General features: G+C 39.1%; 2 protein-coding genes across 2 annotated transcripts in view; one reads left to right on the top strand and one right to left on the bottom strand.

Annotated features, from left to right (window-relative positions):
• Window positions 1-8,163, top strand: part of LOC135224620 (cytosolic Fe-S cluster assembly factor NUBP2-like) — a 20,369-nt gene extending 12,206 nt beyond the window's left edge. Inside the window, 2 exon segments of the mRNA XM_064263807.1 lie at window positions 6,886-7,059; window positions 7,793-8,163. Coding sequence (XP_064119877.1) covers window positions 6,886-7,059; window positions 7,793-8,017 — 399 coding nt within the window. The 3' untranslated portion in view covers window positions 8,018-8,163.
• Window positions 8,164-9,609: 1,446 nt separating this feature from the next.
• LOC135224862 (metabotropic glycine receptor-like) overlaps window positions 9,610-17,808 on the bottom strand; it is a gene marked incomplete at its 5' end in the record, with an annotated part of 348,032 nt that continues 339,833 nt past the window's right edge. The window contains one exon of the mRNA XM_064264187.1: window positions 9,610-10,197. Coding sequence (XP_064120257.1) covers window positions 10,015-10,197 — 183 coding nt within the window. The remainder of the gene's footprint in view (window positions 10,198-17,808) is intronic.

Below are 17,808 nucleotides of genomic sequence, written 5' to 3' on the forward strand. Positions count from 1 at the left end.
CTAGCTGCCAATTAAAGTATGGATAACAGCAGGGATTTTCTTCCAGTGAGCATAAATGATAATGCAGATGGGATGAACAAGATTAAGGGATATCTAATAGTACATATTCTTTAATTCTAAGTTTTTTACATAAGGGATATCTAATACATTTTTTAAGACACATTACCTCTGTGTTGTGTACATGACTTGTGTTGAGGTACACTTCAATTTTTTTTTTCCTCAGATCTATTGTATGCATTTAGCTTCCTTTATAGAGATGAAAATAAACATGAATTTACAAGGAATTTGTATGGTTGACTGCCATCTTATACAGTAAAATATCACATCAGTTAGATAATGGAATTTGTGTGCTGTTATCCAAAATTAAGTACAGTCAGAAACTTTATTAAATTTTTTAGGATGAAATGGCCATGGATAAAAGTGATTTAGTTATACATGAGGGAGAAAATTTGGGAATTGATCACATGTTGGTAGTTGAGCTGACGTAGTGAAAGTGCTTACTCTGTGTTGCATATTTAACATTAATTTAGTTTGTGATTAAAAGTGAATGTCATTATTGGCCTCTTTTATGTCTTGTGCCTGTTTTTGAGAATCTGCAGCATGTTTTTAATACTACAAAATATCTTGTGTGTCCTTTATGACGTTGCTGTGGAAATTTTATTGTCTGTACATCTATAGACAAGAATAAAATCACGTCCTGTATTTGATTTTTTTTGTGATTTTTTGAATGAAGACATAGGTCCTTTCTATTTCAATTTGTATGATGATATTCATTGAATCCATATGGGAATTTGCTGCATTTATTTATTTATTGAAGGTTGTTTTTACAGAAAGGTCTCACTAGGATAGTCAGTGTTTATGCAAGTGGTTACTTTTCAGTTTAATTGCATATATTATATGTAGTTAAACTGGGTTTATTAAGTAAATTGATGGTTTGCAGTATTGAAATAACCATAGTTTTAAATATCTTTAGAAAATTACCAGGTCGTGCAATGCTCTCTTCTCATTAAGACTACATACTATTGATAGGTGGAACCTTTTTTAAGGGTACCTTTCTTGATAGTATTTACCTGAATGTCTTAAAACACCAAGGAAGAACATAAATGTCGTAGCATGAAGCTATTTGGTATTTAATATGGCTGCTTAGCATCATTTCACAATGAAGACAAAATCTTGAATTGTAACTATTTTCTGATGTGGAATTCACTCTTTCCATGTTCCTTTAAGTATTTTTTTAGTTGTTTGTTTCATTAATGGTAAGAGGCCTTCCCTTAACTTGTTATCACTTTTACTTGAATTACAATATTGTTTGGTCAAGCATGGGTGCTTGTAAACCAATGATGGAGGTCTAAAGGCTGAGTACCCCTGCTAGGTTATTTAGGCTGAGGCTTGCTTAAGGTACGTAGTTGTATGTATATTTATTTTAAGGGTTCATAAATATAAATGAGTTAAAAGTTCAGACCTGAATGTACATGGTATTACACAGCTGTGAAAGGTTTTCAGTAACATAAAGGTGACAGTGAACGATTTCTTATCTTATTGGTTTTGAGGATGCTAATTTACCAGGATACAAAACTTGCTCATATTATTATACTAAACATAAACAATGACATGTGTGTAATTACCATTATGTATTTATATTTAATAAAGTTTAGTTCCTTGTTGGACAGGTGGTTTTTGTGCTCTCCGGCCAATCGGGTAGTCCGAAGTTCAATTCTCCACCTGGCCAACGCGGAATCAGAGTAATTTATTTCTGGTGATAGAAATTCATTTCTCGATATAATGTGGTTCGTATCCCTCAATAAGCTGTAGGTCCCGTTGCTACTAAACCAATTGGTCCCTAGCCACATGAAAAATATCTAATTCTTCGGGCCAGCCTTAGGAGAGCTGTTACTTAGCTCAGTGGTCTGGTTAACCTAAGACATACTTAACTTGATAAAATTTATTTCTGAAGTGTATTTAACAGTACAGTATCAGAAACAGCTGACTGAGTTTTTGTAATAAACTCACAATCACTGAACTTAAAGATTGCTATCAAACAGTCATACAAGTCCATGTAATGACATGTGTATTGAGTGTATAATTTTTAGTATTTCTATGTAGAAGTAAATTTCAAGTTATGTTTTGGTTATTAGGATGAAGACTGAAGAATTTACCAAGATGTAATTTGTTTGGCATGAGTGTTTATTTGTGTTAAAATTTTTCACTAAATGGCCATTTTATTTATTGATTAGATCTGCAGTAGAACTGTAAAACTTGAACTGTGAATGTATGGTGGCAAGTTAGACACAGAATCAAACACTGAATCCTAATGTTGATTGGTTAGTTGATTCAAGTTAAAGCTAGCCATAAGCTAGCATGGACTAATGTTAGACTTGGTTGATGTGGAGTCAGGTCTAGGCCTCAGGTGGCAGGGACTTGGACTTGACCTTAGAAGTTGTGGACTTGACTGAACACTTGTAAACTAAGTCTTCAAAAAGTGTATTGTAGTATTCTGTAGTGTCAATAAGCATTGTAGTATTGATTCATGAAGAACTACCATGTCCGGGATCATTAGTATTCTTCTCACATAAGTCCTTTCTAATATCTGGTTTTGTACATTCAACTTACCTGTCAGATATATACTTAGCTATAGACTCAGTCATCCATAGCTAAGTATATATCTGCCAGGTAGTAAGTATGTACAAAACTTTATTGTAACATAACAATATCATATTAACCTGCTGTCTTACCTCTCACAAATGCCATCATTTGCTCATATTTTTAGACTTCTTTCAACTTAACTCATTTCTGTATTGGGTTACTATTCCCCATTATCCTTCTCCATCTGGTTCTAAATTTTTAACTATAATAACAACTTTAAATAGTGAACAGATTTTCAATGCCATCTCCCTCATCAGGTGGATGGTTACTCTACTGAAGCCTTAAACTATACTACTGGAGGTGTCACTTTTGACACACATTTTACTTTTGAAAATCATCTAATGAAAATTTTAGCAAATGCCGCACGAAAGTTAATATAAAATCTGTGCATCCTGTTATAGGCTATTTGTCCTTTCTTTACTAAAATACTGTTGTCCGGTATGGATGTCTGTTCCTACCCAAGATTTATCTCTTATAGATAGAAGTTGCAGCTTTCTTGATGAGGTCAGTTACTTTTCCTGTATATTAGTATTATTCGATATACTTTGTTCCTATTTTCCCTCCCTCTTTTTGTTATTTTAAATAACCTACCTGGTGTCAGCTGTAGTCAAGAGAGCTCATAGGCAAGGTATGGTTAGTGAAAGCCCATTGGTAATCAGTTGACCAATAGGGATGGAAATGATGAAATGTCCCAGTAGGAGAACCAGTAAGCTTAATAGATGGGCTAAGACTGTTTAATCCTTAATTTTTCCTTAACTTCATCTTTGACCTTCATTCTTAAAACCATCACTGCTGTTCTTCAAAGAAAGCGGTTAGCCAGGAGGATATTTTATCTTGCATGATGTATTGGCTTTGCCATGTTAACGAAGTTTTTCCAACTGTAATTTTTGTACGGATTCTCATTACTATATTTGTATGCCTTTTTTGTATGGATTCTTATTACTATTTTTATGTAGTTCCTCGTTGTACGAGCGGATTTCGGGCTTGGCTACCAATCCGGTGGTTCGAAATTAGATTCTCGGCTTGGCCAACGCAGAACAGAGGAATTTATTTCTGGTGATAGAAATTCATTTCTTGATATAATGTGGTTCGGATCCCACAATAAGCTGTAGATCCCGTTGCTAGGTAACCAGTTGGTTTCTAGCCACATAAAAATATCTAATCCTTTGGGCCAGCCCTAGGAGAGCTGTTAATTGCTCGGTGGTCTGGTAAAACTAAGATATACTTAACTATTTTTATTTGTATACAGTAATATTCATATTATTTTTATAGCCTCTCTAATGTGTTGCTGTTTAATTTTGGCTGTCTTCTCACACATATGCCTAATTGCTGATCAGAGATGTAGAGAGCAAAATTCAGGAGATAATAGAAGGTAGGACAAGACCATAAATGTTTAATCTCTCTCTCGTCGTTCACTAACAGATAGTTTTATTATTATTAATAGGGCTTGTTTTTTCCAGACCTCTGGTTAGCAGATAGTAATGTACCAAATGGGAGAAACAGAATTGTGTCTGAGGAAGTGATGAGGCTGTAGAACCTTGCCCTGTCCTTTACCAAAAATAATCCATCAACCAACAGGGCTTTGGCCTTACCAAAATCCCACTGGTCAGGCTTTCCCTGCAAATCTTTTGCAAGTGTCCAACTTTGACACAGATCATTGGATTAAACCAGGGGTAAAGGGGGAAGTGGCTGCATCTTTGGCAATGCCATCCATAACAAAAGGCTGCAACTGAGCTTGTGAGGAACAGCCCTAGATTTGATAGAAATTGGAAGGTTGTTAATCTAGCAGATGCAGTGATAGGGGCATCTATAGGGTGATCATCCTTGACAGAACTGCAGCCCTTCAGACAAAGTAGATCCTTGTGAAAGACTACCAACAGTTTTGGGCCCATGTCGAAGGGCTTAGATGTAGATGCAAGGTCATCATCCCTCAGAGCAGCAATAGAAGCTTCATGTAGGGGCTGGAAGGCAGTTCTAACTTAAAAATATCACAGTCCTAGATGAGGATTTCTATGAAGAAAGTGCGGTCATAACATGCACATAAATCATCTCCAGGCTCCTCATATGGATCATCCATTATGTTAATCCATGGAAGAATACAATCACAAATAGGACTTGGGAGAGCCCCTTCCATGATAATTTATAGGTAATGTAAGTTGTGAATGACCCTCAGGGAGTGAGCTGCTGTGTACACGAGACTACTGATGGTTTAAGAGGTGGCAGAAGGCTTGGGGTTATGACTAAAAGAATTGGCACTGGTCTGTTTTTATAGGTTCAGAAGATTCCTTTTGATGGCAGTTCAAAATATATCCTTTGTAACTATACTCGTAGTCTGTACTGAGGTACGTCGGAAGACAAGTCAACAGATTTCTTCCAGTTGGGGTCCTAGGCCAGCAGCATAGGATAAAGCCACTACAAAATTAGGGATCACTAGCAAGCTTGCTACCAAAGTATTTGTTTTGGTTGGTATCACAGTCAGCAGGGATAATAGGGTCTTGAAAAACTTCACTTCAGTTGCAGCTGTCAGAAGTGCAGAGTCTAAAGGAGATGATGTAGAGTCAGTACAGGAGGTGAAGCTCAACTCTATTGGCCAAAAATCCACTCATCTCTAGGCAAACCAACAATAAGTAAAAACTGATCATGGAACATTAAGATAACTTTTTCTTGTCATGTTCAATGGAACATTTAGATAACTTTTTCTTGTCATGTTCAGCAAAAGATGCTTTGGCAAATTGTAAGAACTTCAATAAAGGCATAGGGAAAATTCCTCACAGCAGTGGCAGGACACGATCCATGCAAGGAGTCTTCCAAGTAGGTGAGTCTTCATCAGATGTAAAACAGGAAAAGTTTTTATATCAGGTGAAAGGCCTGTGCTTTCTACCCTTAACATTCGGTATGAAGAGGCTTCAAGGCCATGGAAGCTTGTCTGAAGAGACTCGTGTCTTGGCCGTGACTGTAGGAGTGATGGCATAGTTTGATAAGGAAGCCTGAAGGGGTACCCCCAAAGGTCTTAGGCTTATAAATCTTGTAAGCTATTTTGTGGGCATAGAGAAACAACAGATCAATCTGAAAATGTTGTCAACTACATGAAGGGCACTTAAATGATAATCCTTCCCTGAAATGGTCACATACAAATTCAATAAAATTATAACACCCACAGCATGAAAAATTTCAATCTTAAATTAATAATACTCTAAAGGGAAAAAGTACCCACTAAAGGAAAAAAGCAGAGAACAAATTATTTAGTACCAAAGGTAACCAGTGATTGTGAAACTACCAAGAAAAACAACATTGTTATTTTGACACAATTATAGTTACTGAAATCTGCACCTATTATTGAAAAATTACTGTCAGTTGTTGAAGATCAAGTGACAGCATTACTTATTGAACAAAATAACTCATAGTAACCATACAACAGCAAGTGAAAATTACTGTAATGGCACATATTCTAAAAAAAATGCTAATCTTAGGATATCATCTTGACACACATCTGCACACAATGGTGCCAAGAAGAAGAGTGACACCTTTTTAGAAAATGGAGCATGGCCTTGTCTTCTGTCTTTAAAGAATTATCTATTTGATGCAGCTGGAGAAAAGCAATTGTCACCGAAAGGAAAACTAGTAGGGCCCTTGTTGCTTCAAAGCACTGTTCTGTCCACACAGCACAGTTAGCCTATTATGGCTTATATATAACTAAAGGGTTGAAATGAACAAATGAGAATTCTGTCTTAGTAGTCTAGTAAATTACATTATGGTCATTCAAAAAAACCAAAGTCTTATTTAGTAACTGTGCACACTTAAATGCATGATATCAATAATGCTAAATATAGTAGTTTAGTAGATTTGTGGTTTTTAGATATTCAGAGAAGCAAAAACATGGAATATTCAAATGCAGACTTTAACTAATAAAGTGTTTTGATAATATTACCTGTAAAATGTGTATAGTTGTACTAGATGTATTTTGAGTGATTGTAGTATGATCTTTTTTTGCTTTCTCATGTCCTTTTTTTGCTTTCTCAAAATGTATTCTTTTTGTCTGAAAGAAAGCTCCTTTTCTCAGAGGACGAGTACTGTATTATACTTTTATTTTTCAACTGACCCCAAAATTTCAGGTTTGTCATCCTTCTCTTAGTGGACAAATACTGTATTACACTTTAATTTTTCAATTGACCCCAAAATTTCTGGTTTGTCAAACATTTTTCCCTTTGCTGTGGAATGAAAGTATAATTCTCTAACTTTTAGAACTTATTGAATGGTTTCAGGTCTGCAAATGTTCGTGGAGCAGTACTAGTTACAACACCACAGATGGTAGCAGTTGATGATGTTACCCGAGAACTAACTTTCTGTAGACGAACTGGCATTCCTGTTCTTGGCATTATAGAAAATATGTCTGGTTTTGTATGCCCTTCTTGTTCAGTAAGTGTTTGTAGTTTATTTTGAAGCACAGATATGCTGAACTGTAGAACAGTCAGATGTTTCATTCTTATCCTTTAAAGAACCTTATGAAAGTAGCCTAAGGTAAATATGTTTTGTGATATGAATTTAGCTATTTCTTTGTCTTGAATCAGCTTTAGGTTACATTGTGGCTGTAGACATTTTCTAGCCACGTAAAATGTTAGATAAACTCTTAACTATCAGGAAATCTTAATCTTATTTGTGAGGGAACTGTGGCACAAGTATACTCTACCTTGGAAGATAGGCATAATTTATTTATTTGTCCAACCATCTGTTCTAGCATTTTTCTTTTCAGCACTTCCAGCATAGAATGATGATGATGTTTATTGAACATTTGATAGTATTGTAGGTCCAACATTTGGTTCATTTTAATGTAAAATTCTTTCATAGTAAAGCTAAGTAATTATTTTAATATTAATGAAGAAATTATATCAGTAAGTTTGTTTAGCAAAATCTAGTAATGGTCAAGGCTAAAGAAAAGTAACTAAACCAAGAGTAATTTGTAATTCAGCCACTTGATGACAAACAATACTTAAGAGTATCACAAGTTGTAGAAAGCTTGCAACCTGTGCATTTGTAAGAAAGTTTATGAATATTGCTGTAGAAGAGTATACCAATTACAGTGATGAAATTACTGTAAATACAAATAGTAGTTAATAACTTAGTTCTGAATAACCATCATTTCCACTTACAGGAGTGCAGTAACATTCTGGCCTCTGGTGGAGGGGAGGAGTTGGCAAAGAATGCAGCGGTTCCATTTTTAGGGAGAATACCCATTGACCCAAGACTTACTCACTGTACAGAATCTGGCCAAAACTACTTGGAAATGTTCACAGACTCTCCTGTTAGTGTAATGTATAAGGAAATTGTTGGTAAAATTCTTGGAAATACACAAGAAGATATGGAAGTAGAAAATTAGTTTAGTTTTCTTGTAGAAAATTAGTAATTCATATATTTTAGCTTATGAATAAATAGGACATAATTTTGATTCACTTTTTATTTCTCTTAGCTTAATTGGTATTGGTGATTATAGTATCTTTTTAGTAAAGTTAGTGCTGAAATCTTTTAAGTTTTTTATTTTTCTTTGATTATTTTGGGGATTTCTAAAATATTTGTAGTTCTAAGTTTTATTTGGCTTTTTTTATCCATTCAACTTTAATTAGGCATTTTTTATTTGGTTAAACTATCATGTTTGGCAAATGTATGTAGGAACAGCCAAAGGACTTACTCTTGACTTCTCTAATTAACAATAATAGCTTTGTTCTCTGACATTCAACAATGTAGATAAGCATTCACAGTGAAAGACAACCAATATTTTTAACTAATATACCATGTTTGATATTTTTGCCAATTTGCTTATTGCACATCATATATAGTTGACAACTGCTAATTTTAGAGGAGACCTTACAAAACTTATAACTAATTGACATACATCCAGTTGAGGGATAGGATATAAACTTGGTTCTTAAAAAAAATTTGGCATACGACTCTTATGCTTGGTGGGGAGTTTGGGAGTACCAGAGACAGGATACTAAACAACAGCAGAATCTCACATTATCAGATAATCATTGTAGATTGGCTAGATAACAGATGTCATAACAGTAGTGGGATGAAAGGATACTGTATTTTGTGTGCTCTCTACTGCATTTATATTGTGTGGTAGTGGCCATTATCTGGGTGATGATTGCGCACACACACACATATATACTGCACAAATCTATTTTTATTGTGAATATAAGTTAATCACCTTACATAAATACCTCCTTCATTTGCAAACAAGACTAGCATCCATATTCATATTTCTATGATCCTGCTTAAACACATTCAGTCATCCTTTGATATTCTTACATGATATCCAGTGCCAGAGTCAGCATCATGTTTTAGTGTGCTTCTTGTCATGTTTGAGCTGTGTAGGTTAATTAATTACTTAGTTTAGATATCAACATTTTAAAACCAAAATTAACATGGTACATACTATATTTTTTGATCCACTTAATCCACAAAAATTATTGCATCTATATTTTGTAAGACTGACAATCTCCAAATAATTTAGAATCATGCATACATATCTTGCAAACTCTTCATTACTTCCATAGAGCAAGTAAACTAAAGTTTATTCTCAATTACTGTGGTTTGCTAGATATGAAAAAACAAGCAAAGGCAAAAGCTCAGTAATATAATTAAGTTTTTTGTCTTTTTATTTTTTTGCAATTTTACATTAACGGGAATTGTACAGGTGCTATCATCTGACATCTCGAACCCCTTAAGAGTTTGGTAATGTGAGATTCTGCTGCATTTTCTACTGAAGATTTCTGTCCAATCCAAGTAACTTATGACATCCAAGATCTTTTAGTCATTTAATATATACATACTATAACCTCCTGGAAGAATATTGCCTCCTAATAGAAATAGAATTTTAAAAAAGCTTTTCAGCCTTTTATTTCTTATATATGTAAATATCATTAAACCAGTGGATTTAAAGCCAAGAGAGGAAGACAATAAAACAAGTAGAAAAGAGAAGAATATTATTACAGTACGAATGGTATTGTAGTACGAATGGTATTGTTAATAAACAGCCCACATGCTATATAAACTGACAAATTAAACATGATGAATTTCATGAAGAATGATATAATTAATGTAAGTTGAGAAAATTCTATAGGACCTTATACTGATTGATGCACATTTTTACAAATGGAATATTTATTATGACAAATTCCCATTGTTTTGTACATTTTCTTCACACAGCCATGTGCAGTGCAGTATAACATCTAAAACTACTAAGTATATTTATATATCTTTCTACTTTGATCTCTTTTAGAGTAACAGAAAACAATCTTAATTATAGAATAAACATTTGACCACTTATGTTACCAGTATGACTTTGGACGACATATTATCCCCAGTTGGACATTTTCATAATTTATACGATCTGTGAAGAATTGAGGGCGTTCCTATGTCTGAGGGCCCATCCGTGTAGACTGACAGCACGGAGGGGCCCTCTATGGAGCACACTGATTCTTCTGGAGTTTTGCTGATTTCCCCTTCACCGCTCTCCAGGGTATGTGGAAGTGGGCGTGGGTAATGGCGGTGTAGTGACTGTGGAGAGAAATATTAGAGGTAATTTGAAAAAGGTACAGATCTAGTAGTAAAGTATACTGCATTAACTGATTCTGTATTTTGAAACAAAAAACGTGTAGTAGGTGCAGGGAAAATCTATGTACAAGTACTAATCCATGTTCTGTTTGTCGGGGTTGGTCGGTGGAACAGTGGAAAAAGTTTTATGAGAAAGGCCAGTACAAAAGGAAGGAGGTGCCACCATCTTTGGACGACCAAGCCTTTCTGGCTTCTTTTGTATCGGCAATAAACCAGAATGCTCCATATGTTTCGCCACCTACTTTTGATTTGTCCCATACCCCTTCGGTTTCTCCTAGCGATTCGTTATCGGAAACTTCAGGAGGGGTTTTGGGTAATTTTATGCATAATATGTACGCTCCTTTGTTCCCAGCAGGGAGGGGGGGAGCATCACCATCTTTGTTCCAGGTGCCGGCTCCCGAAGCGCATAGGATGGAAGGTACGTGGACGGCACTAGGTCTACCAGGCGTACCAACCTTGGAGGGTTTGCTGTCGCATTATATGGCGTCACGATTCCAGCAGCGCTGAATGTTCCTCATCCCCCTGGCTTGCAATTTATGGGAATTAATGCCGCGGCTATGCCATCAAATTCTGTTTACGGCGATGCAGGACGTTGGGGGTAGTTTTGTAGCAAACATGCAGATGCCAGCAGAAGCCGCACAGTCTCTCCCTACAAGATTGGTGATGTCACAGCATACGTCTCACACCAATATGGCAGACGCGATGACGTCACAGACTACTGCTTCTCGGTCTACTTCACTGCATCCAGACCCACATACGCTTTCTGACTCGGCAGTACACACTGTAATGAGGAAATTACAGGATATAGAGAAGAATGGCTAAGAAAGACAAAAAGAAAAGGCGTGATTCGTCTTCTTCCTCTAGCTCGGCGTCATTGCTAAGTTCGATGTCGTCACGGCGTGCGCCAGTCAAGCATTGGAGGATTCGGGATTTCGCGACTGATCCTCGGGCTAAGAGGAGAAGAGTGAATTCTTCTTCCTCTTCAGACCAGGACTGTCGTATCCCAGTCAGCAAGAAAGTCGAGAAGTCAGAAGCTGGTAAGCGCAAAGCTAGCGGATGAAGCCGTTTGCAAGAGTCGGAACGAGCGAGAGGCGCGACGGGCGATGGAATAGCGGCCGACGCGGAGTTGCCAGTACAGATTACACAGAGTGTAAGCAAGACTATGATGCCGCTGGCAAAATCAACGTTGGGGGCGAAAAGTGCAGCAAAGAATAGAACGCAGGTTCCAGTTTCACCCATAAGGCCGTTTAAAATATGGACAAAGGATGATAAGGCTCCTATTAAAAGAACAAAGAATAGAGAGTTGGCAACCTCGTCTGATATATTGGTGGAAGGGGTTGTCCGCCTGGATGAAAGATTGAGGCAGAATTCTCCGATGGTCATTGGAAACGATAGCAATCCTAATAGAGAGGAAGTTAGCTCAGTTTCAAGGGAGCCTTCATCTTGGAGGTCTAGACGAGATTCTCGCTCTAGATCCGTGAGCAGAGAAAGAGTGAGGCGTTCTCGTTCTCCTGCTGACTATTCGAGATCGAGCCAGCGGCGGTCATCAGCCACGAAATTCCCGGCCGTTTGTCAGAGGATAGGAGTGAGATAACATCCCCTGTGGTGGGGCATATGTTAGAGCCGGAGGAAGGAGGAAACCATGAGTTTCTGGCCTCGTATGCGGAGGTGATTGATTTGATTCGTCAATTCAATAACCTTTCGGAGAAAACAGAAACACCTGCCAGTATGCTTCCTCTGGGGATTGACATGGTATTTGGATTGAAAAAGGATACCAAGGTGTCGTATGAATTGCCTTGTTCAAGTCATGCGGACTCTGTTTTACAACACGTACACGCATGGATTGCAGGAAGAGACAATTCCTTAAGATCTAATAGATCATTTAAATTTATTCCTCCTCCAATGATGAAACAAAGGAAATATTATACGAAACCGACGGTCCCTTTGCTGTCTAGGCAAGTGAACCCTAATGTGGTAAGGTTAAGGCCTGGATTAACCTTAGATCAGGTTAAAATGGAGTGCCCTTCGATGACTTACCAAGAGGCTGCTACGTTAGAAGCAACAGCTTCTTCTGTCTTTCAGACTGCTTCTTGGTTAGATCTTTGGTCAACACCAGTGGCAAAGATTGCATCCTCAGAAGTGACAAGAAAGGTAGTGGATGAATCCTTGTTCATTAGATTACTACAATCAGGTTCCAAAGCGATTGCGTACTTGACAAATTTAAGTGCCAATGTTTGGGCAAATATCCTGTTAATGAGGATAGATGCAGCGTTGGCTAAACTAAGCCGTACTGTTGATTTGGATTCCCTGTTAGCGATGAGGAATGGGGATATCTTAGAGTCGCAATTGCTGTTGCCAGAGGTCATACTGGAAGAGCTATAGATAGAAGAAGGATGGACACTAACGATAGATTGGTACAGCAGGCAGTTAGAAAAACGTCTAACAGTCAAGCTACCTCTATGGAGGTAAGGCAGCAGCAAATACCTCGGAAGAAGACAGTGAGACATAATATCCCTAATAGAGCAACAAGACCCTCCTCCCCAAAGAGGTTAGTTCATCGGCCCTTTCACAATAGAAACAACAGCGGAAGGGGGATTAGGGGAAGAGGGAGAGGCTCAAGAAGATAGGATGGGCGCCTCTCATCACTCGGCCACACCAGTAGGGGGGTTGCCTGGCAAATCACTGGAAGGTATGGCAGGAACTGGGAGCAGAGCAGTGGGTGGTGAATGTTCTCAGGGTCGGGTATTTGATTACATTCGAGGTAACCCCACCCCTGACAGAACAGCCATTACCTCACCTCGCTTATGCTCAGGAATCTCAAGGCCATTATTCTGCAAGAGGAAGTGAAGAAGACGATGGAAAAAGGGGCTGTGGAAGAAGTATCCATTCTGTCAAAGGGCTTTTACAGCAGGATTTTCCTGGTACCCAAAGCCAACGGGGAGTGGAGGACAGTAATAGACCTGTCAACATTGAATCTATTTATAAGAAAAACCAGATTCAAAATGGAAACTCCAAAAACGGTTCTACAAGCAGTCAGGATCAAGGACTTTATGCTGACAATCGATCTGAAGGACGCATACTTTCAGATACCAGTCCATCAGTCTTCAAGGAAGTTTCTTTGCTTCAGTCTTGCAGAGAAAGGTTTCGAGTTCGAAGTCCTGTGCTTCGGATTGACAACATCTCAAGTTTTTACAAGAGTGTTCACTCTCGTGTTGACATAGGCGCATGCTCAGGGGATCAGGCTAATAAGATATCTAGACGACTGGCTGGTGATAGCAAAGTCCAGAGAGAAATTACTCAGGGACAGGGTGATCCTCCTGCAGTTTTGTCAGTCTAGGTATTGAGATAAATCAGAAGTTGCAGTTGGATCCAAGTCAACGTTTGGAGTATCTGGGAATGGTTATAGACACAATAAAAGCCAAAGTATTCCCGACAGAAGAGAATAGAGAAATGCAAAGAAGTGGTGAATGCCTTTCTGGGAAAGCAAACACAGCCAGCAAGGCAGTGGCAGGTAGTACTGGGAATCCTAACTTCCTTGGAGAAGCTAGTACCACAAGGGAGGCTACACCTTGATCTCTACAATGGAGGATGAAGGAGTTTTGGTCACCAATAGTAGATCGCCCGTACGAGCAAATTCCCTTGTCGGCAGAAGTGAGGAAAGACTTGCTGTGGTGGGTGAACGACAACAATCTGACAATGGGTGTCCCCCTTCAACAACCCTCCCCGGATCTCTTGCTATTCTCATATGCTTCACTAGAAGGTTGGGGAGCCCACATGGAGGAGTTGATGGTGTCAGCAAAATGGAGTTGCGAGGACAGAGAACTCCATATAAACGTGCTGGAGTTAAAAGCAGCGTTTCTAGCTCTACAGGAATTCAGGGAGAGAGTGAAGGGACATTCAGTGGTATTGATGTCAGACAACACCACAGTAGTAGCTTATACCACAGTAGTAGTTTATATAAACAAACAAGGAGGCCTAGTTTCTTGGCAGTTACATGTGATGACAGTTCAACTTCAACAGTGGGATGTAGAGAACCTAGTAGACATCAGGGCCAGATATATTCCGGGAAAAAGAAACATAGTGGCCAACAAGTTGAGCCGCAGGAATCAGATACTGGGAACGTAGTGGTCCTTGCACCAACAGGATGCTCATGTTGTGGGAAAGGCCGATCATTCGCAACCAGTTAGTACAACAAAAAGTTGGAAGTGTATTGTTCGGTAGTCCCAGACGTAGAGGCAGTAGCAGAAGATGCGCTACAACACCCTTGGGACAATCTGGACATGTACACATTTCCCCCATTTTGTCTAATCCGTCAGGTTCTGAACAGGGTAATGCGGTCTCAGAACCTCAAAATGACTCTGGTAGCTCCTTTATGGCCAAAGGCAGAATGGTTTCCGGACCTGCTGGAACTCCTAATAGACGTGCCGAGAGAGTTACCCCCATGGAGCAACCTACTATGTCAGCCACACATGGAGAGGTACCACCAATCTGTGAAGTCCCCATCGCTTCACGGGTGGAGACTGTCAAGTATCTTCTCCGAGCGAGAGGGTTTTCGCAAAAAGCAGCAACTCAGATGGCAGGAAATATCAGGAAGTCATCTGCGGCAGTATACCAAGGAAAGTGGTCGGCTTACTGTGATTGGTGTCGTAGAGGGAACTTGTCTCCACTTGGTACCACTATTCAGCAGCTAGCAGACTTTCTGGTATATCTCAGGACAGAAAGGCATATGTCTGTATCTGCAGTGAAGGGGTACAGGGCTGCTCTAGCCTTAGTCTTACGAATGAAAGGTGTGGACATTTCGTCTTCATGGGAGTTGGCCATGCTGATGAAGAGCTTTGAACAGTCATGTTTGCCAAGGGAACTAAAAGCCCCAGATTGGGATCTGACCATGGTACTGAGTAGTCTGACAAAACCCCCATACGAACCACTAAGGCAGTCCACAGATAGGAGCCTGACCCTGAAGACAGTCTTCTTATTGGCCCTAGCTTCAACCAAAAGGGTGGGGGAACTACATGGCCTGTCATATATCATAAAGCACTCGAGGGGTTGGAAGTCAATGGTATTCGAGTTTGTTCCAGAATTCGTGGCCAAGACTCAAAACCCAGCAATAATGGGCGGCAGATTCAACTCCTTTTCCATACCTTCCTTGGTAGACTTTGTAGACAATGACAAAGATGAGATGCTTCTGTGCCCTGTCAGGGTAATAAGAGAGTACTTAAGAAGGACAAGGCACCTCAGGCCGGGGTGCCGGAGGTTGTTCGTAAGTACAGGACGGAACAAGAAGGAAGTGTCCAGGAATACAATATAGTTTTGGCTAAGGGAGACGATCAGGAATGCCTACATGACAGAAGACAGGGGGTCATATAGCCAGGAGAGGGCTAGAGCTCATGACATCAGAGGCTTGAGTGCTTCTTTGGCATTTAAGAAGAATATGTCTGTGGAGAGAATTCTGAAAGCTGGTGTTTGGAAATGCTAAACAACTTTCACTTCATTTTATTTCAAAGATGTTGCCCATAGATCCTTCCAGTGGTGGCGGCCCAACAAGTGATATAGCTCATCCAGTGCCCCTGGCAGGTCAGTTTGTGTCTAGTCTATGATGAAGGTATGAAAGTAGAATGAATGGGAAGACTGGTCTTTTTTCTTTACTACTTTCTTTCTACTCCTTTACCTACGGGCAGTATGAAGGAGAGTACCATCATATGCTGGAACAGACTAGATGCAGGTGAGGTGGTCAGCCATACTGTAAAGTTATCTTAGGGTATAGTATACTTTTCAGTGAGGGTGGATCCAGATGCAAGGGACAAGAGTGGTTTATGAGAAGGGAAGGTTCTCTGTTCTCCCATAATGTATAAACCATAGAATGGTATCAGCACCCAGTGAGGGAAACCAATAGATTCGCTTATATCTTTGGTTCTAGGTTCATAGTCCATTCTCTTGGAATTCCCCTAATATTTGGAAATGGATAAAGGTGGCAAACTCCCAGTCAGTTATAGAGACTTACTTCCCTCCAATAAATAAGTCTATCCTAATGTTAAGACCGATGGTTGGTTCTGTATATGAACAAATGACAAATTTGTAACTAATTTGTATTTTTCATAACTAACAAACCTGAGGTCTTAACATTAGGATTTACTAGCGCCAAGCTGGAAACCGGTAGAATTAAAATTAAACTTGTGAGATCCAGGGACTATTGTCATCTATACCAGGTCACGGGGCACGTATACCCAGAATGCCCTTGGCGTCCTGTGACCCACCAGTTATATTTCTAACCCAGTTTAGACTGCTAGAGGGGTGGTTTGAGGTGGGCCTTTACCTGTTAAGACCTCAGAGGTTTGTTAGTTATGAAAAATACAAATTAGTTACAAATTTGTCATTTTTTTCTGTTCTGAAGTGTTTCATCTCTGAACAAGCAGTTTTTCTTTAGAATACACAATAATTTGGAGTGTTGTAATGTTTTAAGTCTTTCGGATGATGTAGAGATTGAGAGATATAGGAGGGTTCTCTTGATACATTGGTGGTTTCGTTCCTTTACCTTCCACGCTCTTTTGGTTGTCACATGCTGTATCACAAGGAAGGGAAGAGGTGTGGGGTTGTTTTCTACAGCATAAGATGCAGTGGAAGTCTCCCCTTGGGGGAATAGTATAATTCACAATGAGCTAGGGCAGAGATGGTCTCACCTTCCCTCTCCTCTTAGGTTGTTTTTTTTTTTCCTAAAAGCTAGACCCCCTTTTAAAATGGGGACCATAGAGAAAGATGCATTTTTCTGAACAAAGGGTGATCCCGGACCCATAAAATTTGAACAAACATATTGTTTGCATAAATTTTATGGGAGAGGAATGATTTTAACAGTGGTTACACTATCAAAAAATAGGTTTTGACATAAGAAAAACATATTTTGGTAGCTGCTAAGTCCTTAAACCCACCCACTTTCCCTGACAAAAAGCATGGGACTGGGGTGAAAATTTATCTTGCACAGACCTGGATGTAAGGAAGTTGGCTGGAACAGGCTGTTGCCACATCTGTGTGAGTAAGATGCTGAGCCCAGGAAGTTTTTGTAGGACAAAAGATAGAGCCCTCCTGTCCTGCTGCGTCCTTTATATTTTATCACTGTGTCAACAAGCACTATTCTGGCTGGGCCCGACTATAAGAGAATTCTTTGTAATTGGTTGGTCTGTCTTATGGAGCCCTGGGGGAACCATGGGAATGTAATTCCTTTGAGGGCTCACAGGGGCTACCAAAAACAAGTATTTCCTACATCAAACCCTGTTTTTTCTTGTTTCCTCTCTCTCACCATCCACATTGAAGTGTGTGGAAGGGGCGTATCCTATGTTCTCTTGAGAACTCAAAACCACATGGATTCAAATAATGGCTGGTGGTAGGGGAATGGAGAATAACAGCACTGTTGATATGGTTCATAACAGAATGCACAAAAGAAGGCACCACAGAATCAAATTAAAGAAAGCAGTGGTTAGAGAAGGATGGGGGTATACCTAACTACAAAGAAATCTCTTATCCCCTAGAAGAGCGAGGTTTTCCCAAGGAAATTTCTTAAGC

Source organism: Macrobrachium nipponense, chromosome 12 (assembly GCF_015104395.2).
Source record: "Macrobrachium nipponense isolate FS-2020 chromosome 12, ASM1510439v2, whole genome shotgun sequence".
In the NCBI taxonomy this organism is placed as follows: domain Eukaryota; kingdom Metazoa; phylum Arthropoda; class Malacostraca; order Decapoda; family Palaemonidae; genus Macrobrachium; species Macrobrachium nipponense.